A 26,217-nucleotide genomic window follows, 5' to 3' on the forward strand; every position below is an offset into this window, starting at 1 on the left:
TAAGGAACCGTTTGTGCAACTGTACACCTTTCACACAACACTAGTATGATCTGTTCATTGCGTTTCTGTGGACTGGAGGGGGCTGAAGGCCACCGCCCTAGGAACACATGAGGAGGACCAGGCTCCTGGCTCCGATCGCCAAACAAGGCACCCAAGATGGCCACTCCACGGCCAATACAAAGAAAAGGGGTCCTGGGACCAGTCATTTGCTCCAGACTGCATTTCAACGGACGGGTGGTTCTTGTGGCAGGCTAGATGCTCACTCTTTTCAGATACCCCCCTAGGAAAGGGATCCATTAACCTCAGTTCTATGTGCAGGTAGGAGCAGTAGCAGCTGTTAGCACAAGGGCAATGCCAGAACCTCACTTGCCCCAAACAAATCCGTTAATGTGCAGACTTGCCATACCACTGGCTCATTTGGCATTTTGAGAAATGGGGGGTGGGAGAAGGGAACAGCTCTAAAAAATGAAAATGGGCGGCTGCTGAAAGGAATGGGCACTTGAATCAAGCAATCCATTTTACCCCTCCAATACCAACTACAATTCTTGGCATCATTCAAGAGGGAAACACTGTTAAAAGCCCCAAGCCCCTGCCCACTCACCAAGAAGGGTACGGAAAGGCATCACTAAGCATATTACTGCAAGGGATGGAGACTGATGGGGGCCTGGCAGGTGCTGGTTGAGTGCTGAAGCATTCCCCACTTTTGAGAGGGTTCAGAGTAGAGAGCAGTCTGAGGTGCAGAATCTTGACACAGTATTTTATTTATCCAACAGACTCACTGCTCAGCCAGAGGGGAAAGCCCAGATGAAGCTAAAAGGCAAGGAGACAGTTCAGACCAGAAGGAGGGTACAAGGCATTAGCAGAAGGAGGCTGAAGCAGCCAAGGAACAGTTTTTGGGGCCGGAAGGCTTCCCCACAATCCTTTCAGTGTTTTGTCAGCATGTGACCAAAAGGTCTGAGCACAGCTAACAGCGGAGTTGAACTTTGAAAGGAAACAGAGCCGTTAAGAAATGAAAGGGAGCATGGCTTGGTTTTCAAAAAGGTGTTCTAGCTCAACCAGAGTACAAATTTTTGACCCAGTTAGGCAGGCGTCTCTGCCTTGCTGCTTCCCTGATAAAAACTGTTTCCTCGCAATGCAACAATTAAGCAGACTGAACCACCTCAGATTGATTCAGTGCCCAAGTTTGCGCTCTCTGGGCAGCCGCCAATTGAGACCCACAAATTCTGGTGATGGCCCTCTCCATTTTGCTACGGCCAGCCTCTCTTCCATTAAGTAACACTTTTCCTGCTACTTGTTCGGTCTGCAGCTCTTGCTAAACATTTACCAGGGTAAAGTAGCAGTAGTATTTGGCATCATTTTAATTTAGGGTTGTTTTATTTAAGTTTAATGTTAATTCCATGCTGTGTTTCAGTAAGAACAATACAGATCCTGTATCTGTGGCTCCAGTCAGATATCCAGTAGTACAAATTAGCTTCAAGTTACACATACTGAACAAAAGAGGTTGAGCTAGCGAAAAGGGAGGGGGGAGGGAGAGAAAAATATTGAACACACATGCAGGCCTTCAACGCCACCTTCAATGCTAACCTGCTTGGAGGGAAAGTAAAGAGAAGGCAAGAATGAGCAGCCACGGATTGTTGAACCGTTACCAGCACCGTCTGTTGCAGCAACATCATCTCAGCACAGTTGGATTTTTTTTTTTTTGCTTTTTGTTTTTTCTTTTACAGCAAAACCACTACAAGAACTGTCCCAATGAAACCGGTAACTTCAAGCTAAACGCCCAATTCTAAACACTCATATAAAATTGTTTAAACAATTATAAAAAATGAAAAATGCCAACACATGCACTCTACAGTGCAAGCCTCTGCTAGAATTCTAATGGCTTCCAGATGTCACCTCCAACACTGACAGAAGACAACACAGGAATGCAGAAAAAGCCTCTATGCAGCCAGTCCGGTTAGTGTCTTAAAAGAAACTGAAAGCTGGCACCAGTAAAATCCACAGACATTCACTCTTGCCTTTTAAAGAACTTTTCAACTGTGTAAAAAAACCAACAGGGTAGGAACCTAAATTCTGGGGCCCATCACAAACGTCAGATCAGATGGTTCCCAGGGACACTGAGGGGCTTATGGGAGTGGGTGCGGTAGAAGGGGGACAAAGATGGGGGTCTCTTATTGGCCTTGATGTCTCACTGGTTCTCATCTTCCACATCCTGCAGCGCTTCTTTACTCTGTTCTTCACCTGGGAAGGAAAACAACAGAATTAGGCCATGGCTGTAGGACAGCAGATCACCCTGTCGTTGAGGCCTCTGCCTGCCAGGATTCACCTACAGAGCTTGGCCCCTCACAGCAGCGGCAGGACAAGTGGGCAGCCCAGCAAGGGGTGCCTGACAGTCACGAGAGCAGCCCCCCCCCCACATTGGTGAAAGCTCAAACGCTGGCCATCAAAACAAGCATCCAAAATAACCAAGTAACTTCTACAGCCAAAAGAAACGCCTTCCTCCTTTCTCCCTAGGACCACGGCTCTTTTCAGTGGCTCACATCTCTACAGCGACACACTGTTAGTCTACCCTGCAAACCTGCTCTGCGGAAGGCAAACACTGTTTTAATGGTTACTTTGCAACTCCAACACAAGCAGCCTTGTGCCAAAGGTTACAGAAAGGGTTGTTTTGACCAAGGCTGTTCACATGCTTGGCGTTAATTTGGAGCCACCTCCTCAGACTGAAGCATGCAATGAACACAGACGGCTCCACTGCCCTCGGCCACTAACCAGTTGGTGCCTGACCTTACACACACACAAGCATGGACCCCTACATCCAAAGGAAAACACGCCTAACATGGCATGGATCTAGCCCCAGACATGCAGGACTCGGGTCAACCAGAAGAACAAGGTGGCCAAAATGCCGTCTGTGCCTCTCCCTCCTGGCACTCCTCTTGCAAGAGGTGGAAGGGATGCGTCACTGCACGTCCCAGGCCCTCTCATGGGGGCCACTGAAATGATAAGCTCAGGGGAGCCCTGGCAGTGCAGAAGTTAAGCTTTGCCATTTTGAGAGGCACAGAAACGTGTTGAAAACTGCCTGAAGAGCAAGCACTTAAGGGGGCCTGCCCAGGTCTCCAGAAACCCAACGCCAACGGCCCATATTCAGAACCTATGGGAAGCAGGTGAGCTGGTGCACAGCCCTGAAAGAATCAAGATATGCAAGCAGGACCACGAGCATTAGTGCCAAGGAGGAAAACAGTCACTCCCCAAGTAACCATGAAGACTTACAAAGTAGAGTTTTAGAAAATGAACAGGTGGAGTTCCTTTTAAGAATCTACACAACAGAAAGGGGGGAAAACAGGAGTTAGAGAGAGGCAGCAAATGAGCCCAAGTACAATGTTGACGGAAAGCAGGAGATGGGATTGTGGCAAGCCCAATCTGACTGGTTAGGAAAGGGACTGCAAAGATACCAGCACACACAAAAGTCAGGCACATCTGGGAACTGCCACTGTGCACTGATGCTCCCTTTTCACCCTTTCTCACAACTCGAACCAATAACTTTTGAGGCAGAATCAGTCATCCTGAAGTGGATTCCTAAGCATGCATCTTTTCCCTGGGTGTCATTTTAGCACACAGGCAGTATCCACTTTAAGCAGGTCTAATTGACACACGATCGCAGACGCACTGGTCCTTTTGGACTTGAAAGAAGACTTGGAGTGGGACAGAGCATGCTTATATGCCCTCCGCTGACGTGCATAGAGGCTTGCTGCCTGTATTTCACAATACGGATGACTACTGAATGAAAAACCAATTAACTTCCCCCAAAAGCAGAAAAGGAGGAATGGATTACCCCTTGCTGCTCTTTTGATACTTCCTTGAGCAGCTGAGGTGGGGGCAGGGCCTTCTGGAAGGTGGCAGTCCACAGGATGACCTTTTGAGTACCCAGTGAATACCTTTTCGTCCTCCCAGGCATTTTCACTGTAACGGGTGCATCTATTTTAATGATTTGAGATCTGTGCACCATGCAACGCTCCATACTGGTTTTAATTTTTTTTTAAGTTGCTGTGCTTGCAGTGGTTTTAACTTTTTGCTTTATTATTGTTTAACTATTCTAATTTGGATTTGTTCTGTTTTGTTTACAGTATTTATAGTCCACTCTTCACTAAAAAAAAAATTCAATTCCAGAGTGGGCAACAACATAGAAAAATTTATGCAAAAATTACAAAACCATATAAACAATGGTATGTACACAATACAAAACGCATAAATTTTATGTGTTGCATAAATACAAAGATAGGACATATAAAAATTGATTTTAAAAAGCCCTTCTCTCCTGCTGCCTCCTCACACTCCTGACCCAGAAAGGTACTGGACCTTTTAATACTGAGTTGAATGAAAATGAGGGTTGACAGCAACACTTAAGATTTCCCTGAGAGGAGAAATACTGGCTTCACCAGCAAAACCATTTCTGCTACATGAACCCCACCTTGAATGGTGTGCCTGTGGTAAGACTCGAGGAGTGTTGCAACAGTGAAGAGCTGGGTGGAGAACCAGTCCAGGGTTTTGGAGAGGGGGTCCGTTCTCTAGCTGGGAGGGGGGCGTCCAAGTCTGACAAAACGAAGCCCGAGGCCACCTGTCCTGAAAGTGCTTTTCCTTAATTCTGCCTGGGAAAGGGCCATGTGCTTGCCCCCCCCCCCTTTTTAACGTACCGTCTAGAAAAAATAACTGTTGGAATCTAAATCTGGACAATTTGCTGACTACCTGAGAATGTGTGCGAAAGTATCTGACACCAAATACTACATTTATTGCACTGGCATCTGCAGCATGGAGGGCTCCCTGTTTGTGATGAAAAACATCTAGTCCATTGGAGGGGGGGGGGGAATGTGGCAGAGCACCTGGCCTTGCAAGCAGAAGGCCCCACATTCAATCCTCGGTGTGTTCAAGTAGGGTTGGAAGACTCCCTGCCTGAAACCCTGCTGAGCTTATGCTAGTCAGCGCAGACATTATCAAATTAGGTGGATCAATGGTTTGGCGCAGTATGGAGCTTCTTTTGCTCCTCTCCCCCTCATCACCAGCCTTGGGGATTCTTTTTTTTGGGGGGGGGGGTTACCAGCAACAAATACTGCTTTGTACTCTTGAAAACTCCAGGACCCCTCTGAGCATGCTGGGTGCCACATTAGCTCCACCAGGACTAGCACTCCAACTATTAGTGGCTAGGAGGGTCGGTTTCCTGCAGGACCCAAGACAAGGTGCTCAGCTCCATTCCACTTGTTCTGGTTCCATGCGATGCCACCCCACACCTTGTCTGGATCATGTACCAAGCACAGGTGCATTCCCCGCCTTCCAGCCGCCAACATTCTGCACTGTTACCAGTTCTGCATTTACCAGTGCCAAGTCAAGCTACCAGAACACTTTTCCATCTCATGAGATGAAAGATCTGCCTTGTGAATGGTGAAAATCATGATGATGCTTCTTTTTCAACAAAGAGGAAACTATCTCATCACTTTTATTTTGTTGCAGGGGACCAAACAAATGATGGCCAGGCATTCCTGAGTTTAAACAGCAGCAAAGTTCCAGCTGGGAAAGTGAATTTTGTCTTTTTCAAAAGACTGATCATAATTCTGAAACTAAAGGTCAGCCCCTATAAACAAACACACCCCGTTATGATGCTGGTGGTCTCAACAGAAACATCTCATGCGATCATGACCATCGTTTTCTTTTCCTCACTTCACTTCACGCTTTGCAACTAGTCTGGGACTGAACAAGTTTCTTCCAGCATTCACAGCTAAACTGAGGGAATCAAACTGCCTGCTATGTGGAACCAAGGCTTCTCCGTGGGACCCCAGCTGACAGGCAAAGTTCATGATGGCAACTGGCTACTTTCTGCCCTCATGGCCTTTTGAACTCTTTTTATCTGTGATGTATTTTGTGGCTTGTCCTTGTTTGCTTTTTAATGCTAGGCCTGGATTCAATATTGAAGTGACTGCATTTCTGCTGCCTTAACATTGTTTTGTACCCAATGTATTTTTGCTTAGAGAAATGTTTTTCTGAGGCAATCAGCAATATGCATAATACAGGCACCCCACCCGTTTACACGTGCTAAATGTGTGTGCAATAGTGGAGCATGCCGAACCCAGAAGTGACTCAAAAGCATCACGGGCGGGGGGGGGGAGGGGTGTTTGCAGGCTTTTTCAATGGTGCTTCAAATATATGCAATTTTGCAGATGAGTGCAGTGCCTCGGAACATAGCTTCTGCGTAAGTGGGGGAGTGGGTTGCTTGTAATGAATTTTAAAATTGTGATTCTCAAACTAAATGCTTGAGGTACATAAGAAACACCCTCCTCCTGCCTGTCACCCAGAGATGACAACTCACTGCAGTAGCAAATGCAGTCACTGAATGAGCCCAAAACAAGGCCACAGAAGAAGAATGAGAACAAGGCTCACAGGAGTGTAGCTGAAAGGAAAAAGCAAATGCAACCCCAGAAAAACAGTCTCATGAGCACATTGAAGAGCTGGAAAAGAAAATGAGGAGTGCTGAGGAAAAGCCCTGCTTGGGCTCCTGACAGTTCCTAGTAACTTGGAGGGCAGAGTAGATGTCTGGCACCCTGAACAAGAGCTGCCCTGCTAGAAGGGGAGGCCACAGCAGTCACCCCTCCAACAGCAAATTCAAGTGGCTGAGCATCTATCAATGCAGAGGCTTATACATACTACGGAGATCCTTGGGTACACATAAGTACTCAAGTATGCAATTAAAAAACTGTGGAAAAACTAAAAGGAAAAGGTAGTTTTAAAAAATGCTTGCAGCTGAGCCCATGGGAAAGGGAAAAGGGTCAACATAAACTGGAAGCCAGACTGTGTCCGTTTATCAATCAATCAATAATTTATGGTTGAAACCTGGAAAAAGACAAGAGACTATCCATGTGTCAGTTGGAAATATGGAGAAGAAGAACTGGAGCATTTCTGGTGTCATGCCAGTAAGAATCCTAGATGGGGAATCAGAACTGCACGTCCTCCAAAATATAAGCATTAAAAGACTCAGCTTTGAGGCTGACAGTCCCAAGGTGCTCAGCTGGGAGAGAGAAAAAGTGTCCCCTATCTCTTCCCTACTTCTTAAATACCGTGCCCCCCACAACGGCCTAACCGATGTGACAGACTTCCTGTTCCAGGCTAGCTGGAACCATGGGGACGCACTGCAACCTTCTGCCCCACTTGCTCTCTCCCATGTTAAGATTAAGGCTGGAGAATCATCAGCTACTCACCGTCACCCTGCATGTCTGAAGTCCATAGTGTCAGGTTATCACGTAACAACTGCATGATAAGTGTAGAATCCTTATAGCTTTCTTCACTCAGCGTATCCAGTTCTGCAATAGCATCATCAAAAGCTGCTTTTGCCAACCTACAAGGAGACAGATGACACAGTGTTCCAAGATACCAGATCTAACAAATCAAAACAAATTCATGGAGGACAAGGCTAGCAATGGCTCCTAGCCACAATGGTTGGAAGCAGTTCCTGGTAACTGTGCGAGGGGAGAGCTGTTGCACTCAAGTCCTACTCGTGGGCTTCCACTGGGCCACTGTGAGAACAGGAGGCTAGAATAGGTGGCCTCCCTTTGGCTGCAGGGCTCTTATGCAAAATCGCCACTGAGATGCCTCTGCCCACTTCTACAGCACTCTCAGGATTCTCTCCACCTTTTGTCTCTCACCAGGGGAGGAAAGTTTTAACCCACAAAGATGACCAGGGGTGTATAGGTGGGCACACAAGGGCGACCCTTTTGCATGCCTACCTGGCTGCACACGCCAACAGGCCCAGAGACCCGGAAGCAGTGGCAGCTGCTGCAACACCCACCCACCTGCCCCTCTGCCCTGACGACATCTGCTTCTCACCCCTGCTCAGAGCTGCTGGAGAGAACCTTGAGAACTCTGCTTAGCAGGCAGCACCTCCCCCAAACCCTCCCATGCGGGGGGCTGCTCCTCACCTGCAGGCGCGGTCAGGAGAATTAAGGATTTCATAGTAGAAAACAGAGAAGTTGAGGGCGAGTCCTAGGCGGATGGGATGTGTTGGAGGAAGTTCTGTCATTGCAATGTCACTAGCAGCTTTGTAAGCCACCAGGCTGTTCTCAGCAGCTTCCTTCCTGTCGTTTCCTGTGGCAAACTCTGCAAGATACCTGTGGTAGTCCCCTTTCCTGGGGGCAGGTGGAAGGAAAGAAGAAAACATTGCTTACTTCAACAGCTTACCAGCTGGCATAGCATTCCATATAGAACATTTAAGCAGAAATTTAAATATATAAGTTAAATAAATAAATAACCAGCTATGCAAGCTGTTGACTATAGAGACAGATTTGTTTCTAAGCTCAAATAATACAATTTCCTTTTCTTTACTGATAGTTTTCTGCCTTAAACATAATTCCCCCCCCCCCCGAAAAAAGCATGAAATGTTTGTTACATTATGGTGAAGTAGCTAGTTTACTGTCTGAATAAAGGCAAGGCGTTCATTCATGTCAAATTTAATAAATATAGGAGTATAATTTTATGTGCTAAATAATGCTTGCTATGTTGTTCACAATACATTTTATGTTCTTAACAATATTATACAAGAACTGATGAAAAATATTACAAACACTTCCATTTCTCTCCGAACTTCTGCTTCCTTCTGGAGGGGGCAGGAGGAGAACTGTTCACCCCCTCCTGCCCCTGCCTCCCAACATGTTATACCACTAGGGAGGAGCCCATCATCTTTGAGAAGAACCCATTATTCCCACAAGCATCATAGTTAAGGCATCTTCCCCATTTCACACCTACATTTTATAATAGAAAACCTTGGATTCGCCAGTGTTGGCTGCTGGAATGAGGTGTTTGTCCAGTACGTCCAGAATATCACAACAGATTAGTTTCAATTCAGTCTCAACCTTGAGGGAGAGAGGGAAAAAGAATGGCCAATTCAGAAAACCTGCTGCCAATGAATAAACAAACAGAACTTTAACAGAATTTTTGAATAATCACCAGTCTCACTCCTGTGGAAAAGTGTGCTGCTTTGCCTTCCAATCCCTGCCTCCAGCCCAGGTAAAGTTTCTGACTCAAGGATTTACCTCCCTCCCCTACAAAGGAGGAGCAGAGAAGCCACGATGCGCCCTGTGCCCCACTTAAATGCCCCAGGGGGCAGAATGGAGGGTCTGAAGGAAGAGGCCTGCTGGGCTAGCTGTTGTTTTGCAATCCAAGGCAGGGATTGGGTGGGGAGATGCACAAATTTCATCAGGTGTCCCACAGATCTCAACATGGGAGCCTGTAGGGAATTCTTTTTGCCCATTTTCCCCCCAGCTGTTTTTCACAGCGACATCCTTCCACCTCACCCTGATCCCAAAATCTTCGGCTTTCAGAAACAATACCCCCTTATCTGTGTATTCACTGTAGTGCAAATGAATGCCCAACTGATCACTGCAATAGGGTGATCTAAGTTATTCCTAATTTCCCAGTGACCACTGAATGATTTGCTATTTGATCCAGCAACTCCTAAACTCTTATTTGAATCCAAGGTTGAGACACTACAGTGGTACCTTGGGGGTTAAGAACTTAATTCCTTCCAGAGGTCCGTTCTTAACTTGAGGTACCACTTTAGCTAGTGGGGCCTCCCGCTGCTGCGCAATTTCTGTTCTCATCCTGAAGCAAAGTTCTTAACCCAAGGTACTATTTCTGGGTTAGCGGAGTCTGTAACCTGAAGCGTCTATAACCCGAGGTACCAATGTAGCTACTATTATGAACTGAATACAACACACAAAGCCCTTTAAAGATCCAGGGAACTTTCCAGAGCTTGGTTTGCCTAAGATGCAAATTCTTCACTGTGCTCCAGTGCAGACTTCTGGGTGCCCATTGTTAGACAGCTTCATTTCCACAGCACAGAGGCACCACCATTATTCCCTTACAATTCCAGTTCAAGCGATTCCCATCATCTTTATGCAAAGGACAGCATGCTCGATTGTAGGTATGGGTGCCAAACAAAGGATTCCCCCACCCCAAAGATTGTCCACTTGGAACAAAATGAGACCATTCGGACCTGGTGCTGTGGTGGAATCCACCGGGGGGGGGGGGTGCTATTGTGCTCATGTCCTGCTTGCAGGCTTTCCATGGTTGGCCAAACTCTATGCTGCAGCAGTCAGTGACAAACTGAATATTTGGCATTATGAGGAAAGGGATGTATATAATAAATGCCTTATATATAAATAGATGATTTGTCTGTGCTTGAAATGCAGGTACAGGGCTGGTTGTCTGGTTTCAAAAAGGATATCAAAGCACTGGAGAAGTGGGCAGATCTTCACAAGGAGGAAAGGTTCACACTCCAAGGCTGGTTAACCATTTGTGCTCTCTTACACTTGGCTCCCGCAGGGGTTTCCATGATCAGGAACCAACTGTTGCAATTCCCCCTTTCTCCTGCATGCACCATGAATACTGCCCCTCTGGAGCCAATGTGAGAAGGAGGGTGCAGAGGAAAAGGGAACCACCCATTCCCTCCAATTCATAGAAGCCTCCATGTGCAAAGAGACACCATGGGATGCAACCTTTAGAGAGCCGAAAAGCTAAGGAGAAATGTAACAAGTGCTGTGAAGGGAGTGGATACTTTTCTCTCCTCCACATAATTCCAGAGCCATGATTTGCTCTTTGCTTTGACTTTTATATTGCCCATGGTTTTCATACAATCATAGACACAGAGCTGAAAGGGGCCCCAAGCATCACCTAGTCCAACACCCTGCAATGCAGGAATATGCAGTTGTCCCATATGGAGACTGAACCTGCAAGCTTGGTATTATCAGTACCTTGCTCCAACCAACTGAGCTATCCCTGGAGCTTATTAAAGACTTATTTTATTGTATCAGATGCAACACAATGTCTTTCTTTCTTATTTATTTATTTATTTATTTATTTAATGACACACCATGTGACCTTGTTACAGGGCTGCAAATATAAAGAATTAAATTCACAGCCACCCCATAAAACTGGCAGTTGTATTCAGAAAATGTATGCTTAACTGGAAGAGGATAAGTCATGGGTTTGCTTGTTTGTCCGTTAGATTTCAGAAGGTCTTTTTTATTCCTGGTCGAATGAACGCTTGCCTTGCAGCTGCCCTGTGCTCGAAGAATCCCATTTCCTGAATCTACTGGGGCTCCTAGAGAAGCATCCAAGGCCTTTGAGGGCCAGAAGCCCAACAACCAAATCCACTGTCTTCTAAAAGCAGAAAAGGCATTTCACAAGCAGAGACAGCCTTATTGTTACAGGATTCAGTCTAAGCAAGTAGGATGGGCAGCAACACTCTCCAAGGTGAAGCGATTCTAGTTTCGGGTTCTAGCCCTTTTCTAAGAAGGTCCTTTCTGCCCACCCCTGTACCTGAGCATCACTTTTCCATCTTTCCCATCCCTTGAAAAAGGTAAACAGCGACTGGGAAGTTTTTGTTCCCAATGGGCTCTTTCAGGGCTTTTTACCCTCTTTGATAGTTCTGTAAATCTTAGGGTTCCCTCAAACCAGCTGATTATGTCCCTTCTGTGAAAGTTGCAGTTGTTAGTATAAACGCCAGCAACCCTGGTTGATCTGCTACAAAGCGGAGGATGAAATGTGTGCCTGTGATGTAACCAGCAGCCCTGAAGACAGCTCCTCATTCCTTATTCACATTTATACCCAGCACCTTGACTGGAACAGGCAGAGACCAGGAAGAGAGCAGGTGCCTCAAGAAGCAGCTGCCCAGGTCAAGGAAAGGTCCAAGTGCACCTTGAATGGGAATGAAGAGCACAAGCAAAACACCAGTGCAAGGTACACACAGTTTTGCTGGCAAAGAGCCCAACAGAACAATGCAGCTGGGATGTTGGGGAGGGAGGGGAATCCCCAAGCTCACCCATGCCTCAGTCTACACTGGGAAAAGTCTTGCTTAATCCCAAACACAGCCATCACAGAGAAATCATGAAGCAACCCTTACCTGGGGGCCACCTTAAACTGTGCACCTTAAGGCTGTGCAGCTGGAGAAGTTATGTTCCACAATCCGAAACTCACACACTGATGCTTGGAACAACAACAGAGTCTGTGAGCCCCCCCACCCACTGGTCTGTGTTGCATGTAGGGTTGCAAAACCCGCCAGCTGCCCCTCAAGCGTCCCAGGGGTCCCTTCTCTCCTGAGCACTCACCATTTGCCGATACTCCCGGATCATCTTCAATTTGTCTTCTCCACCTTTGTTTTCCTCTTTCTGTTCAATGCTGCTGATTATTCTCCAAGAAGCTCTTCTAGCGCCAATTACATTTTTGTATGCAACAGACAGCAGGTTCCTTTCTTCGACGGTCAGTTCAACATCCATCCCAGCTACTTTCTTCATTGACTCAACCATTTCTAAAGAGAGAATAGGTGTGTCTGTGTGTGCTTGAGCAGAGTTGCTCTCCATGCTCTCCATTTAAAACCATCACCAAACCAGACACGAGCCTGGCTTTGAATTAATGTCAGTCTGGACAAACCTGAGCAGGGGAGGCAGGAGGCAGACAGCCACTTGCACAACCCAGGACAGCTTCACAGACCTTCAAGAACTCAAGTGGTGTGACTGTTTTCACCAAAGCACTTTCCTTTTGCATCCATTATGCTATTCCCAGGAGCCAGGAAAGGGCACTGATGAGCTGCACCATTGACGTGCTGAGCTACAAACCACCAGGGCTGTGATTTCAGGTCAGCTACTCAGATTAGATGTACATCGTACAACTTTTTTATCCCTCAAGTGTTCTCCTGTTCATGCACATGTAGCATGAAAACAAAAGATGCCTTCACTACAGTGGATTTATAGACACTGTAGCAAAGAACAATAATCAGAAATGGAGCACAAATATATCAACCAACTCCAAATTGTATCCATATTAAAAGGGAAGCCCAGTTTTTTATGTAAAGCTGCTTTGGGGCAACCATCACATATCACTGGGCACCAGCCGCAGTCAAGATCTGCTATATGATAGAAGATGAGGCATTCCAAGCTATGCTGAGCCAGATGTGTGCTGGAGAACAGTGATGAAAATGACCGGATTGTATTCTGATATCTGTTGTCACATGTTTACACTGCATAATTCCTTCTGCTTCCAAAATATAGGTTTCTAAATTTGGAGGGGAAGAGGGCAGAAACAGAAGCATTGGAAAGGCTAAGAAGCAGGGGACAAGAGGTGTTACCTGGCTGCTTTAGCAGAGGAAAGATGAAGAGGCAACAAATGCAGGAACCAAAAGGGGAGAGAGAGACACTAAGAATGCTCAGACATTTACCCAAAAGAATTTAAAGCAATACTGTTATTCATGCGGGAGTCTTAAAAATATGCTAATAAGTTATGCATGTATCATGTTTCTAGAGTTGAGTACAGGTTTTAACCTGAAACACATTGGGCAATGAAGTATATTCAGTGCACCTTCATGCTCTCATGCCCATTTATGCTTAGAAGTCACCCAAACATCTGGGGTTGCCAGGCCACTGCCAAGCAGGGAGTGCCTTTGACCTTATACTGCACTTCTGAAGCTGTTTTCAAAATCAGGAAAGGCCTCCTGCTCTGGGAGAACCTCTTGCCTCTTGTTGTTAAGGAAGGAGAGCAGCTGTAACCTGGAAGGGGCAGGGGGAGGGAGAAGAGCACCTGTGATGTTCAGCTCCTGGGGTCTGCAGGGAGCCTTTGAAAGGCATGTACCACGTGAGGTGAAATAAGAAGTCAGCTCAGCCTTAACATTTCAAGCAGACAGGTGAAACGGAACCAGGTCATCACAAAAAACACACAGGCATGCCCAAGAGTGGTAGTCACAAGCTGTTCAGCACTCTGAGCCATTGCCACTTTCCTTTGCCCAAGACGATGCTACCCAGGCCAGGGATAACCTACAAAGGTGGCGGCTTCCATGGTCTACAAGGAGCTAGAAGGCACTTTATGCGAAGACTGCAAAAAGCCGGCTGGGTCAAGCGTTTACAACTCCCAGTGTGTCCACACGTCACTGCAAATAGCCCAGCTCCTTTTCAATAAATACAGCCTTCCTTGTATTGTAAGCTCAGCCCTCATGGCCAGGATGAGATGGAAACAGGCCACCTAATAGTAAGTGGCTTTCTGCCTTGGACAGCTCCACCCTCCCCTGCTTTAGAGAGGACCTCCCTGCACTGCGATCAATGTGTGCTACCCACAGCAACAAGGGCACCACCCCACACACTCTGCCCCGTCAAACCTCCCTGCCCCTCAGCATGGAGAAAGGATACGGGCCAGTGTCACACGAACCCAGGTAAATGCTTACTACCTACAGGTTGTAAAGCTTAAGGAGAAATTGAGTGAAGCGGACAGTGTACTTTTGCTTCCGGGTTTCACAGCAGCAGATGCTTTTAAATACTAGAGCAAATGGACCTAAGCAATCCCCACATCTTCAGTTCCCCAGCAAGGGACAGTGATGGCAGCTAAGCAAGCATGCTATTTCCCAGTACCCCCCCCCCCGAGATTATCTTCCTGCGAGCCTCAGAATGGTTGTTGCCCCTGCCCAATAACGGGCAGTGGTATTCTAGAAGCCGGTCCCTCTGCTTTCAACGAGGCTTAGCCCCAGGAGAGGAAAAGAGGCTGGCGAAGACCCAACAATTCTGCCGGTCTTTTCCAAGGGAACACGGTGGGGGGGGGGGGAGAGTGTTCGCTTCAACTAACCAGCTTGGGGCAAAAAAAGACCCATCTCGGGATCTCGTCCCCGGTGCGAGGCGCGAAACTGACAGTGAACACCCACACACACCCCGCCAGGCGTTCGGGGGCTGCGGGAACCGGGGAAATGGGTGGACGTAAGAGGGGGAGCCCATTTGCCCGCCCGGAACAAGGAGCCGCGTCGCCCTCCGGCTGGCTCTCCGCCTCCGTCCGCCACGCCCCTCTGCGCCGCCGAGACCTCCGGGAGCCGCCCAGGCCCAGCGTGGGGCTTTTGTCCTCCCCGGCAGCCCCCCTCCCCGCCCAGGAGACCCTCGCGCCGCCTGCCCCCCGCCCGCCCCGCTCCCCCGCCGGCGTCTTCAGCGCCTGTCGCGCGCGGCAGCCATTTTGTGTGCGCCCCCCCACGCCCCGTCGCTTCTCCCTCTGTCGCCGCCGCCGCCTCCCCGCCCGCCCCGTCTTGCCGGCCTGCGCCGCCATTTTGTGCCCGGCGCTCTCCTCCGCCAGCCAGCGAGGCAGCCGCCCGCCCCTCCCTCCGCTGGCCCTTGCTCGCCGCCGCCGCCGCCGCCGCCGCCCTGTTCTGGCTCCCCGGCTGGCCGGCCTGCTGCCTCTTTCCCTCCCTCCGTCTCTCCCTCCCTCCCTTCCGTCCCTCTCCGCCTCCGCCGGCCAGAGGGTCGGCGTCGTCGTCGCCCCCCGCGCGCACCATCGTAGCGTTCGGCCTGCTCGGCGAGCTTGGCCTGGTAGACGAGGTCCTCCCGGTCGTCCATGTCCGTCGGGCGAGGGCGGCGGGGGCTGCGCGGGGCGGATGGAGACCGATGGTCCGGCGGGGGGGGCTCAACCACGATCAGCTCTCGCTGCTCTCCGGGCAAAGATGGCGGCGGCGCCTCCTCCCGCTACATCCGGGCACTCCGGGCCGCGCGCGCAGGCGCACCGCTCCGCTATGCACGCGCGCTCTCCCTCCCTCCCCCTCCCGTCCATAGCAACAGCGGCTCCCTAGCAACCGCGAGAGCCGCGGCGTCCGCTTCCGCCCTGGCCTCCAGCGGTTGTCCGGCGGGCGGGGCGGGCGGCCTCTTCGCGCCACGCAGCGGCTGGCCTGTGGCGCAACGGTTAGAGGGTCGGACTAGGACCTGGGAGACCAGGGTTCGAATCCGTCCCTCAACCCTGCAACTCATTGCGCCACCTCGGGCCACTCACTGCCTACCTCACAGGGCTGTTGTGTGCTATATAAATGCAATAAATAAAATCAAGCCCGCAGGTGTGTCCTGGGGAAGAGCACTCCATTCGGGAGGGGGGGCAGCATCTGAGAAGGGGCTCTGCCTGCATTCTGCATCACTGGTGCGCCTCACAACCCCGCTTGCATCCTTCCCAGGCACACGACTGCTGGCCGGACCCTTGTCACCCTGCGCAGCCGCCTCCCCATCCTCCCTGCTCAAATGGCAATGCAATGTCAGGGGGGAGGCTTGCCCCTGCTATTCTCAAAAGGACTCACACTTTTTCTGCTGGATGCAGGGAGGTATACAAATATATACTTTGGCAAAGTAGCAAATAATTCTTTCTCAAAAGATCTGCTGCCCAGATCTGGGGACACCTTTGTAATAAATTAAGAATTTTTAAATAAAAATAACCAGTTGACTTAATATTGGCAGTCTGGCTTGAAACCTGGTTGGCAGGATAAGTGCGATGGAGAAAGCTTTCCACAAGATTTGATTTCTGTACTACCCTTCATCTGAGGATCACAGGGTGATTTACACAACATAAAGAGCTCAAGAGGGTGGAGAGCCCAATGGCACAAATTTTCAGACTTCCCCGACGTGTATCTTTATAATCCTCATCTGTAAGGCACTCAATGCCAACGCCTGCCAAGAGGCCCATAGAAACTTTGGACTAGCCCAGTGCACAAGTAGGCTGCAAACAGGCAGAAATAGCTCAGTGAACAGTGAATATTCGGTACCGTGAGCAGCTGGCATGTCCACAGGGAGAAGTTGGTTTGAACTAGTTTATTTGTCAGCTATAGTCCCAATAGCCACAGTGCAATCTAAATTTCCAAGCACATCAAAGCGGTGTCAAAACTCTTGTATGCCATGTGAGTTATATATAATTTAAACTGGCAAGAAAACTGAAACTCATCAACTTTGGGGACACATAATGTCCTTTTAATAGTAATTCAATTTGCATCCTACATCTACCCAGAAACTGATCCTAATGTGCAACGCACGTAAGAAAATATTGAGGTACCTTTTCAATTTTGTTACAATCATCCTAGGTATCTCACATATCCATATGTCTATATTTTTAAAGTAATGAGTCACAAATACGGTTTTTGCAATTTTTATTTACTTCACGTATTATGCACATGTCAATTACATACTACAAAAAGTAACTGTCAAGAAAGTGTGTAGTGTTATATAATACAGTGGCACATTTTTACATGTTTTTGATTCTTGTTCGCTTACTTAGTATCTTTCATCCAAATGGCATGTTATTAAAGATGATTAAAATACTTGCAGTATTAGGAATTCCAACAGATTAACAAGATTAAACCACAGCAAGTTTTAGTATGAAAGGCTGGGTTTGACTTAGATGGAAGACAGGATACACAGCAGCCCATTCAAAGAGAGTTCAGTATACCAGTGCAAAACTGCACCAAAGAGAATGAAAATAGGGCAGCCGATGGCGGTGCTGTAGTTAGAAACCTTTATGAGTTACGCTAGCTGTAGCACAAGTTAACCACCCAACACTGACCAAGTGATGCAGTCTTAAATCTCTGAAGTAACTATGAAGGAAGGAGCTTCACTGTGGCAAAGAAAAAATAGCCTCCAATCTTTTGCAGGAGTTTAATGTCATCCATGCATCCCTGCCTTCCAGCCTTACTCAGCACAAACATTGAAGCAAATGGAAGTTTGTTTTTTCTGTTCCGTCTCATTCAGTGTTGCATTCTTAAACACAGGGACTTTCCCCACACAACTTAAGAGAAGGGGTTGAGGGTCTTCCAGATGTTGTTGGATGACACCTCCCATCACCTCCGCACTACTGGGTGGGTTTGCTGGGCTTGACTGGAACTGAATGCCAGTAACATCCAGAGGACTGTTGACTTAGGCACAAAAGCTGGCTCCTTTCCTTCTGCCAAGCTGATCAGTTCCAAACTGAAATGGACTGTAATACCTATATTTTTTATTTAAAAATGCAGCACATCAAGGTTTAATTAAAAATATTGCATTTCTCTGTAAAATACAGTTCCATGACAAAATTTAAAAGTGTGAAAGAGGAACTACTAAAATCAACAAAAGCAAAGAAAGTTCTATGGATTTTAAGACTGTAGCATGTACTAAAGCTGTTTAATAAGGAGTTATGTTATCTTACAGGAAATGCTGTAAAAAGAAAAGGGAGGAACTTGCTGAGGAATTGGTCAACTTTACAGAGACAGTCAGGTAGGTCTCAACTATCAAATTCCAGTTAAGGAGCAGAATTAAATAATAATAATCTGCATTCCCCATAGAAATCCAAGAAGGTTCATGAAGGCAACTGATTGTGTTCACGGCTTGCCCAAGAATTTGGAAGCATGATCTAGATAAAACATGCAACAAGCACCATCAGAAGGAATATTACCTGCCAACCTGAATTATTGATCAGCAAGAGCATTTTGCTAAAACCTGTCTATGCTGTCACACATCCACAGCCAATTTGCATTACTCTGTAGGCACTGCCCTTTCAACGTAAAGCAATCGCACTTAAGCAGAAGTGAAGAACATGACCACGGCAGTGTTCCAGCCCCAAGGGCCTAACACACGGTGGTGTATTCTGCACATATACTGGGTCTCTATACTGGGATCCAGTTACTCCACTGCAATGTGTAACAAGACAACATCCCACTTGTATGGGATCATCCAAAGGACATTTCAGTTCTTTATCCTTTAGGAAGAAAAGCCTTCTTTACAATTGCTGCATCTGGGTGGATGGTTGGATTGTTTAAAAAAGGATTTGGGGGGAAAGCAGCCTGGGAAATATTAGCACAAAAGTTGGATGTTTAAGTAGTGAAAAAGTGAAGGGATAAAAATTAATTTTGTGAATTCTGAATGTATTAGAATCAATCCCAAAGCGTTTAAGTATTTCCATTAGTTTATTAAAAATAAGATCTTCATGGAGCCATCATGTGAATGCTTTACAAATGGAAACAAACAGACCTAAATAGGTTTTTAAAAAAGGTTTTGGCATTTTGATTTCTGATGGCAATATTCAGTGCTTATTTTCTGGGGGTACGCAGGGGTACGCACACCCCTAAACATTTTGTGAATCTAACAGGAAAAGAAAGTTTTTTTAAAAAATTGTTTCTTCTCTAGCACGGTGAATCGTCCGTTCCGTTGCTACCCCCGATGGCGGCCTCAATTCCTGTCACGGTGTTTCCTGAGTCTCAGACGGAATGAGAGTACCCCAAATCTTTTTTTTTTTTTAGAAAAAAAAGCACTGGCAATACTTATCTTACTATACTGAATGAATAAAAGCACGCAAAGACTTTGAGGCACTTCCATTCCTTCCTGCAGCGCATCAAAGGTTACATCTGGAGTGTAGTGCTCAGATCTGTAACAGATTCAGCAACTTGTATCGTTACCCATATTAGTGAATAAAGTGCAACAAACATAGTTCTCTGCACTTAGAAGAAGGCCAAACAGTCTACCTAATTTTTTAGGTTTTAATCTCTACTTCTGGAATTAAATCAGTAACTTGCTATGCCTGTACTGGAGACTGATTTCTGAAACCCCCTTTCTTGGCAACTCTGGGGAATAGCCAAAACGTAGAATAGTTATACAATAGCTAACCCATTCAAATGATGGTAGTTATGCAACAGCTACCCCAGTATCAAAATAGTATGTTTAAACAGTCACCTGCAATGTGCAAATTGTACTTATTATGCAACAAGCAGTTATGATGCAGGAGTTGCAAGTCAAATCCAAAGAAAGGAAATTTTCTTGGCTTAGCAAGTTGTGAGCTTCCTACTTAACCATTCAGGTTTGCTGCCTACAGACAAAGCAATGGGACTGGTAAAGCCATACACAAGAACCCTCTTGAGGTGGCCAAATCCTACTTCCAGCAGGGAGGAGGGGAGGGGAGAGGGGAAGTGATGTTTCTGATTTACCTATCCTTATGTGCCACTTTTGGCACAGAAGCCATTGAGTTTCGTACCCTGAAAACACAAGCCTCTTTTAAGTGTCGGGTCCCAGGGATATTTCAACAATATCAGTGCCTTGCAGAAGCGACACTGCTTTTGACATCTAGGAACAGTCTATGGCAGCTGCAGTGAAACACAGTGTGTTTGTTCCCATCTGTAAGCAGAACCGTTGAGCCATACTCAGCTGAAGTCTTCCTCGGGATTCTGTTGATCGAGCAGCCGGACATGCGTGAACGGGAAGTGTCCTCTCCTGCCATTGCACTCTCCTTCCCACTGGCCACTCATGTTAATCTTGGTGACCTTTACCAGCTCACCGACCTGCAGCCAAGAATGAAAGCACCACTGTTAACAACTCCTTGGATAAGCAGAGTCCACAATTATTTGGTCAAAGTAGTCAGTCACAACAGTATACTGAGCCAATAACCCCTTTCCAAAAGCACCAAGGAGAATGGGAAGCAGTGAAATTAAGACACACAACCAGCAAAGCATCAGTGGAGACTCTTGGCTTGACGCTTTCAGGACCACAGAACGGCCTTCCTGGTGCAGCCTGCACAGCTGCTTGCATATTTCCGTTCCACTGTGTCCAGGAGAAAACACAAAGCGGCACCATCTCAGGTGCTGCTCAAAAGCAAGTGAAGTCACTTGGGAAAAATTAAGCTCATTTAACAGGCAGCCTACAATCACAAAAGGTTTCAGGTTTGAACTGGCCCATTTTATTGCTTTCATAAAATCAAGGACCGCTCAGTCAAATGATTAACTATATGCAAAGAGCAGAAGGCAAATCCCGCTTGCTGCAGAAACTGAAGATCCCAGTGGGGCTTGGATTTAGCGCCAAATTTATGATCAAGATGAAAGCTACCTGGTGAGCCCAAGGAAACAGTGTAGCCTCCCAATAATATTAAGGAAGTGGAAACAGTAACACTCCCATCAGGCAGGCCTCTCTACGATCAGACTCCTCCCTGGAAGCAGGACAAAGCCTTGCAAATCACCTGAAAGACGGAGTAAAGAGCCTCTCCCAAAGCAGCTGGCCTACAAAAGTCTGCTTTGCCATTTACTGCTCCAACCTCTTGCTCTTGAACAACTGAAGTTAGGGTTTTATCTACTCACATAAGGGAAATACAGTGGTACCTCTGGTTATGAACTTAATTCATTCTGGAGGTCTGTTCTTAACCTGAAACCGTTCTTAACCTGAGGTACCACTTTAGCTAATGGGGCCTGCCACTACACGATTTCTGTTCTCATCCTGAAGTAAAGTTCTTAACCCGAGGTACTACTTCCAGGTTCGCGGAGTCTGTAACCCAAAGTGTTTGTAACCCGAGGTACCACTGTAGTATGAAAGCATAAACCTCTAAGGAGACAGTAGACCTTATTGAACTGCATAGCAGTGTGCTACCCACAACATTTAGCATAGCAATCTATTTGCCAAAGCAATGTCTCTAATCAGGCCTTTCAGAAAAGTGCATGGATGTAGAGAATCCCCTTGTCTCTGAACAGCACAGAATCCTCATTCTTTTGGATGCACAAGCATACAGAATGAAACAATTCTAAAGTTCAGTATAGGCTGCTCCCAGATTTCAGCATAATTAAACCTTTAAGGAAAAAACAAAAGTGGCAATCGCATGCACTAGAGACAGCAGGCAAGCACACCCTGCCTGCCCAGGGGTCCAACATTAGACACGTGTCACATTTTGTAAAGGACCCCTGGATGGTTAAGTCCAGTCGAATTTGACTATGGGGCATGGCGCTCATCTCTGCTTTCAGGCCTAGGGAGGCAGTGTTTGTCTGCAGACAGCTTTTCCAGGTCATGTGGCCAGCATGACTAAACCACTTCTAGCGCGTGGGGCACTGTGACAAGTGCCAGAGGCACGGAGACGCCATTTACATTTAGTACTGTAGATGCATAGGGATACAGAACAACATATTCCTGCAAGGTGAGGACTGGCCCCTTAATGGTATGTTTTCACTGCCGCTTTCATATATTTTAAACAAAGAATGCATGAAAAGCATGACTACGTTTGATTAACAGCAAAAGGATTCTTAACCTCTTAGGATGCAAGGCTATTTGAAAGAGAAATTGCTTGAACCGATCTCTTTTTGCCCATTATGTACCTCCAAAGCCAAGGCTGTCTTGTCGTAGGCATTAGGGACCCGCTTCTGGATAACCCGGGCAAAAATGGGGCCATTCTGGAGGTTGGGGAGCGGAGTGTTGATGCTGGGCTGGGCATAGGGACCTGGCTCCGGCCCACCCAGTGGCTGTGGGAGCGCACTATCCTGGTTACCTCCAATCGGAGCAGATACTGAAGCAGAGGCAGGTCTATACTTCTCGACGTACGGAACAGGGATCATCCCTCGCTTGCCTTCGCTGTCTTCTGCATTCCACCACTGCTCTTCAGGCTTTTCCCGGATTCTCAGTATGTCTCCTTTTTTAAATGGAAGATCTTCCTCATCATTGCCATTAAAGTCAAAGAGAGCACGGACATACTCAGCCTCTTCCTGCCTCAGCTGCACATCACTGTTATGTTTGGATTTTGAAACAGGTTCTATCAAGGTTGTAGTGTCCAAGTAGTGTATTTTGTAGAACTCCAGTAAAGCTGGCAGGGAGTCAAACTCTTGGTCCCCTATTCGAAACCTAGGAGGATTATTTGACCCTGGGAGTAGGAGGGGAGAAAGAAAACTACAGATTACTTACTCCAGAAACTATGAGCATGGCCAAACAGATAACTCTGACTGTAACTAGCTTTCTTTCAGTACAATCAACTTTTCAATTTGTGACCGTCTTAGTTTATATGCAACCATCTAAAAGCACTCTTTTTTACTAAGGCAGTATCTAAAAATATCTAATACCTCATTGTAAAAGCAAACAGAAAAACTCTCCAGTGTTATGGAGGGTCACCCCACAAATCCTGCATCCTCAAAGCAAGCATCACTTGGGCAATCTTCTCTCCATAATGGAATGCATTATGGAGAGGATGCATGCATAAAGTTGTGCATTCAATTTACAGGGCACCATCTGCGCCCCAACCACCAAAGTAACCAAGCCAAGCGGTTTTACAGCACTGTCAACAAACACTTGATTGCAAACTCGGCAACTGCTGCTCTTCCAAAAGATTTCAAAGGCGCTTCATGCCTTTAAAGCAGGTGCAGGTGAACCTAGCAAGCGGCAACAAACACAACACTGGAACTTTGAAGCAATTATAAAAAGCCAAGCGTAGGAGCAGCGCACATCTTTTCGGGGGCCAATCGCAACAGCAGGAAGTTCCCAGCAGAAAGCAAGGAATCAGAAACATTGCTGGCTGGAGCGAGGCAGGATCCTGGTCGCTCCTAATTTTTTGTGGGGGGGGGGGGGAGAAGAGCGAAGGTGGAGTCAGTTCCCTCTCTCCCAGTATACAGCTAACCGAGGACTGGGGTCCACCCCGCCTCAGGCCAAACGCAGGCGCGGCCCAGCCCGCCAGGAAACCGAGGAGGCTTGGGTCTGCCGAACCAGCCTCGTGCTGGGGCAGCCCCGCCCAAGGCAGCGCCCGAAAAGGCCTCCCTCCGCGCCCGCCGGAGCTGCAGGCCCCTCGCCCGCATAAAGGGGCGGAGGCGGGGGAGGCGGCGAGGCCGGCCCCGGGGCCCCCGCTCCTCCCTGGGCGCACCTTGGCTGTTGACGATGTAGTGGGAGACGCGGGAGCTCTCGGAGACGGAGAGGACGAAGTCTCCGGGGATGCTGCTGGAGTCCCGCACCAGGAAGGTGCCGTGGCGCTGCCCCTGCAGGAGCCCCACCGCCTCCACCCGGTTCAGGCGGCCCCAGTACCAGCTCGCCTGGTCCTCCGCGTCGAACTGCCCGGCCATGGGCGCCGCCTCGGGCCGCCGCCGCACCAGCAGGAGCAGGAGGGGCCCCAAGCCCGGCCGCCGCCGCCGCCGCTTCCCTCCCCCCGCCCTCCAGCCGCCCAAGATGGCCGCCGCCGCGCCTCACCGCCCGGAAGTGACGGTGGGCTCGACCGGAAGCCCTTTGAGTGGAGGGGGGGAAGGGGAGAGAGAGAGAAAGAAGATCCTGTTGAAGCGTCATAGCTCTGCGTCACGGCCGGGGGCTTAGAGCTAGGCAGGGAAAAGAAGGGTATCTGACAACCCGGAGAAGGAACTTCCGGAAGCAGAGAGTCTTGCAACTTACGTCACTGTCCCGAAAGCTCCTCCCCCGGAGCGCGGGGGCAGTAGATCTTTCCAAGGGGGCAACTCTGAGGGCCCGAGGGAGCCGCGGTCCCCTCCAATAAAACATTTTGGGGGGCCGCCCCCAAGTTGATGGGCATTACTATTCAATAGTGTGCGTGCACCACGTCTGTGATTGATTACGCGGGGCAGTGCTTACCAGCCCCCCCCCCCAATATTTTATTCACGTTGGCATCCCTAAGATCTTTATGACGTAGCTGCCAACTATGATAGCGGAAAGTGGTGCCTCCATGGCCAGGAGCAGTCTATCTCCTGCCTGAGACAACGTTTTTAGTTGCCCCTTTGTGAATAGGGTTTTATGGATTGTAAATGTTTTATTGATGATTTGTTAAATTTTAGGTATGATTTATGCTGTATTTCTAATGCTCTATTATGCTTTATTGGGACGCGGGTGGCGCTGTGGGTTAAACCACAGAGCCTAGGACTTGCCGATCAGAAGGTCGGCTGTTCGAATCCCCACGACGGGGTGAGCTCCCGTTGCTCGGTCCCTGCTCCTGCCAACCTAGCAGTTCGAAAGCACAAAGTGCAGGTAGATAAATAGGTACCACTCCGGCGGGAAGGTAAACAGCGTTTCCGTGCGCTGCTCTGGTTCGCCAGAAGCGGCTTAGTCATGCTGGCCCCATGACCCAGAAGCTGTACACCGGCTCCCTCGGCCAATAAAGCAAGATGAGCACCACAACCCCAGAGTCAGCCACAACTGGACCTAATGGTCAGGGGTCCCTTTACCTTTACCTTATTATGCTTTATCACGCTACTGTTATTTATTGCTTGTAAGCTGCAATGGATAAAGCATAGAAATACAATCAAACCAAGCTTCTAAGGAGGCCTTTTGCCACGGGGTCCTGCCGCTGCACATCTTTCCAGGCACTTCTGTGGGAAGCAGACCGGAGGGCTCGATTGGGGTAGGCACCTCCACCCCACATTCTAGTCCAGCAGAAGCGAGTCTCTTCTCCTGTTTTGCTGCTTGGAATCTGCTGTGGCTGCAGCAGCTTTAAATGAAGCCACTTAATATTGTTTGCACTGGCTGGCAGCCTGCCCCCCGGGATTGCATGCTGGGGACATTGCCACCTCTACTGGTAGATGCTGCCTGGGACAACATGGGTCTTCTGTATGCCAAGCATGGGCCCTTCCCTAGAAGTTGGTATGGAAAAATTGAGGGGAATAGGGCTGTAAAGCCAACCCCAAGTTCTATGGGTCAGAAAAGCTAGAGTGGAGGCAGGAAGCAATGGAAAGCAAGGAATATCTTTATTTTTCTGTTGCAGCAGAGTCCTCAGCATCACCTTGCAAGAAGGTGATGCCCCAGGATAAAGGTGTGTAAGTGCTTTTGAAGACTTTAGAAGTCGCCCCTTAGCCCAGAGGCTTTCAACTTTTTTGAGTCCACGGCTCCCTTGTCCAACTACAATCTTTCTGTGTCTCCCCTGAGGGGAAACACTCCAAGCCTCAGAAGCCCAGCTATGTCACCCCTTGTCTGCAAAACTGACAACCCCTCAGCATTTTTTAAACAATCTCCTTTTGTGTTCCCTCAGGCTCCTCTGCTTTCCCATCTCCTTGGGAGTCTTCTGGACAGCAGCCACCACTCCACCCCAAAGAGAGGTGTCTCCTAATGCCACCGCCCCCCCCCCCGGGGGGGAAGGATGCCCCCAGCCTTAGTGGCCTGATGGAGAAAGAGATGTGAGTGGGCATCAGAGGAGGGAGAAAAGGAAGGAAAGAGGGACAGAGGCCAGAGTTGCCTGCGGCATCCCATCATTCAAAGCACTCCAGGGTGCCATGCTGAAAACCCCTGGACTAGTCTTGCTCTCTGCCCTATTTTAGATCACTTTTATTTGGTGGTATAATTGGCATTCCGGAAAACAGGGCAGGTGCTGTTTGTTTTGTACGCCCTTGAAGAGACTGAATAAAAATCATTTTTTTAAAAAAAGTATAAAAATAAAAAACTCAGCCAGATGGGCGGGGTATAAATAATAAATTATTATTAATTATTATTATTAACATACATCCATAAATGACAAGTGTCATGGTTAAAGCAATTAAAGTGTTAAAATACTGATTTTTGTTTTACACTTTGGTGTTTTATGCAATGTTGCTCATGTTTCTTTCCCCTGATGAATATTACATATCTCTATTACTTGAAATAAATGAATAAGCCTTGTCTGCGCCCCTTGATTTCAAAGGCTCCGCCCGTGACTGCCACTCCAAACGTGGCCGCGGGGAGGCGAGCTAAACCACAA

At 47.9% G+C, this 26,217-nt stretch overlaps 2 protein-coding genes and 1 long non-coding RNA gene across 5 annotated transcripts; 1 reads left to right on the plus strand and 2 right to left on the minus strand.

Annotated features, from left to right (window-relative positions):
* Positions 1 to 736: 736 nt before the first annotated feature.
* On the minus strand, positions 737 to 15,528 carry YWHAE (tyrosine 3-monooxygenase/tryptophan 5-monooxygenase activation protein epsilon). 2 transcript variants are annotated; one of them, XM_080984156.1, is made up of 7 exons: positions 15,323 to 15,528; positions 12,138 to 12,337; positions 8,776 to 8,882; positions 7,953 to 8,159; positions 7,236 to 7,372; positions 3,265 to 3,310; positions 737 to 2,238 (listed from the first exon to the last, which is right to left on the minus strand). In XM_080984156.1, exons 1-6 carry the CDS (start codon positions 15,384 to 15,386, stop codon positions 3,303 to 3,305), a joined length of 723 nt encoding a protein of 240 aa, XP_080840282.1. In that variant the 5' UTR covers positions 15,387 to 15,528; the 3' UTR covers positions 737 to 2,238; positions 3,265 to 3,302. The 2 variants fall into 2 exon arrangements, with proteins under 2 accessions (XP_080840282.1, XP_080840281.1); XM_080984155.1 differs by lacking the exon at positions 3,265 to 3,310 and having other exon boundaries at positions 15,323 to 15,526.
* A 1,403-nt stretch (positions 15,529 to 16,931) lies between these two features.
* CRK (CRK proto-oncogene, adaptor protein) lies at positions 16,932 to 23,685 on the minus strand. Of its 2 annotated transcripts, none has more exons than XM_080983207.1 (3): positions 23,419 to 23,677; positions 21,893 to 22,431; positions 16,932 to 20,101 (listed from the first exon to the last, which is right to left on the minus strand). In XM_080983207.1, the coding sequence occupies exons 1-3, from the start codon at positions 23,612 to 23,614 to the stop codon at positions 19,964 to 19,966; spliced, it is 873 nt and encodes a 290-aa protein (XP_080839333.1). In that variant the 5' UTR covers positions 23,615 to 23,677; the 3' UTR covers positions 16,932 to 19,963. The 2 variants fall into 2 exon arrangements, with proteins under 2 accessions (XP_080839333.1, XP_080839334.1); XM_080983208.1 differs by having other exon boundaries at positions 19,958 to 20,101; positions 22,063 to 22,431; positions 23,419 to 23,685.
* Positions 23,686 to 24,730: 1,045 nt separating this feature from the next.
* Positions 24,731 to 26,138, plus strand: LOC308464188. The gene is made up of 2 exons (XR_013979932.1): positions 24,731 to 25,299; positions 25,516 to 26,138. It is a non-coding gene; the product is annotated as an uncharacterized lncRNA (long non-coding RNA).
* The last annotated feature ends 79 nt before the right edge of the window (positions 26,139 to 26,217 follow it).

The sequence above is a fragment of the Podarcis pityusensis genome, assembly GCF_964106645.2.
Source record: "Podarcis pityusensis genome assembly, chromosome: 15".
In the NCBI taxonomy this organism is placed as follows: domain Eukaryota; kingdom Metazoa; phylum Chordata; class Lepidosauria; order Squamata; family Lacertidae; genus Podarcis; species Podarcis pityusensis.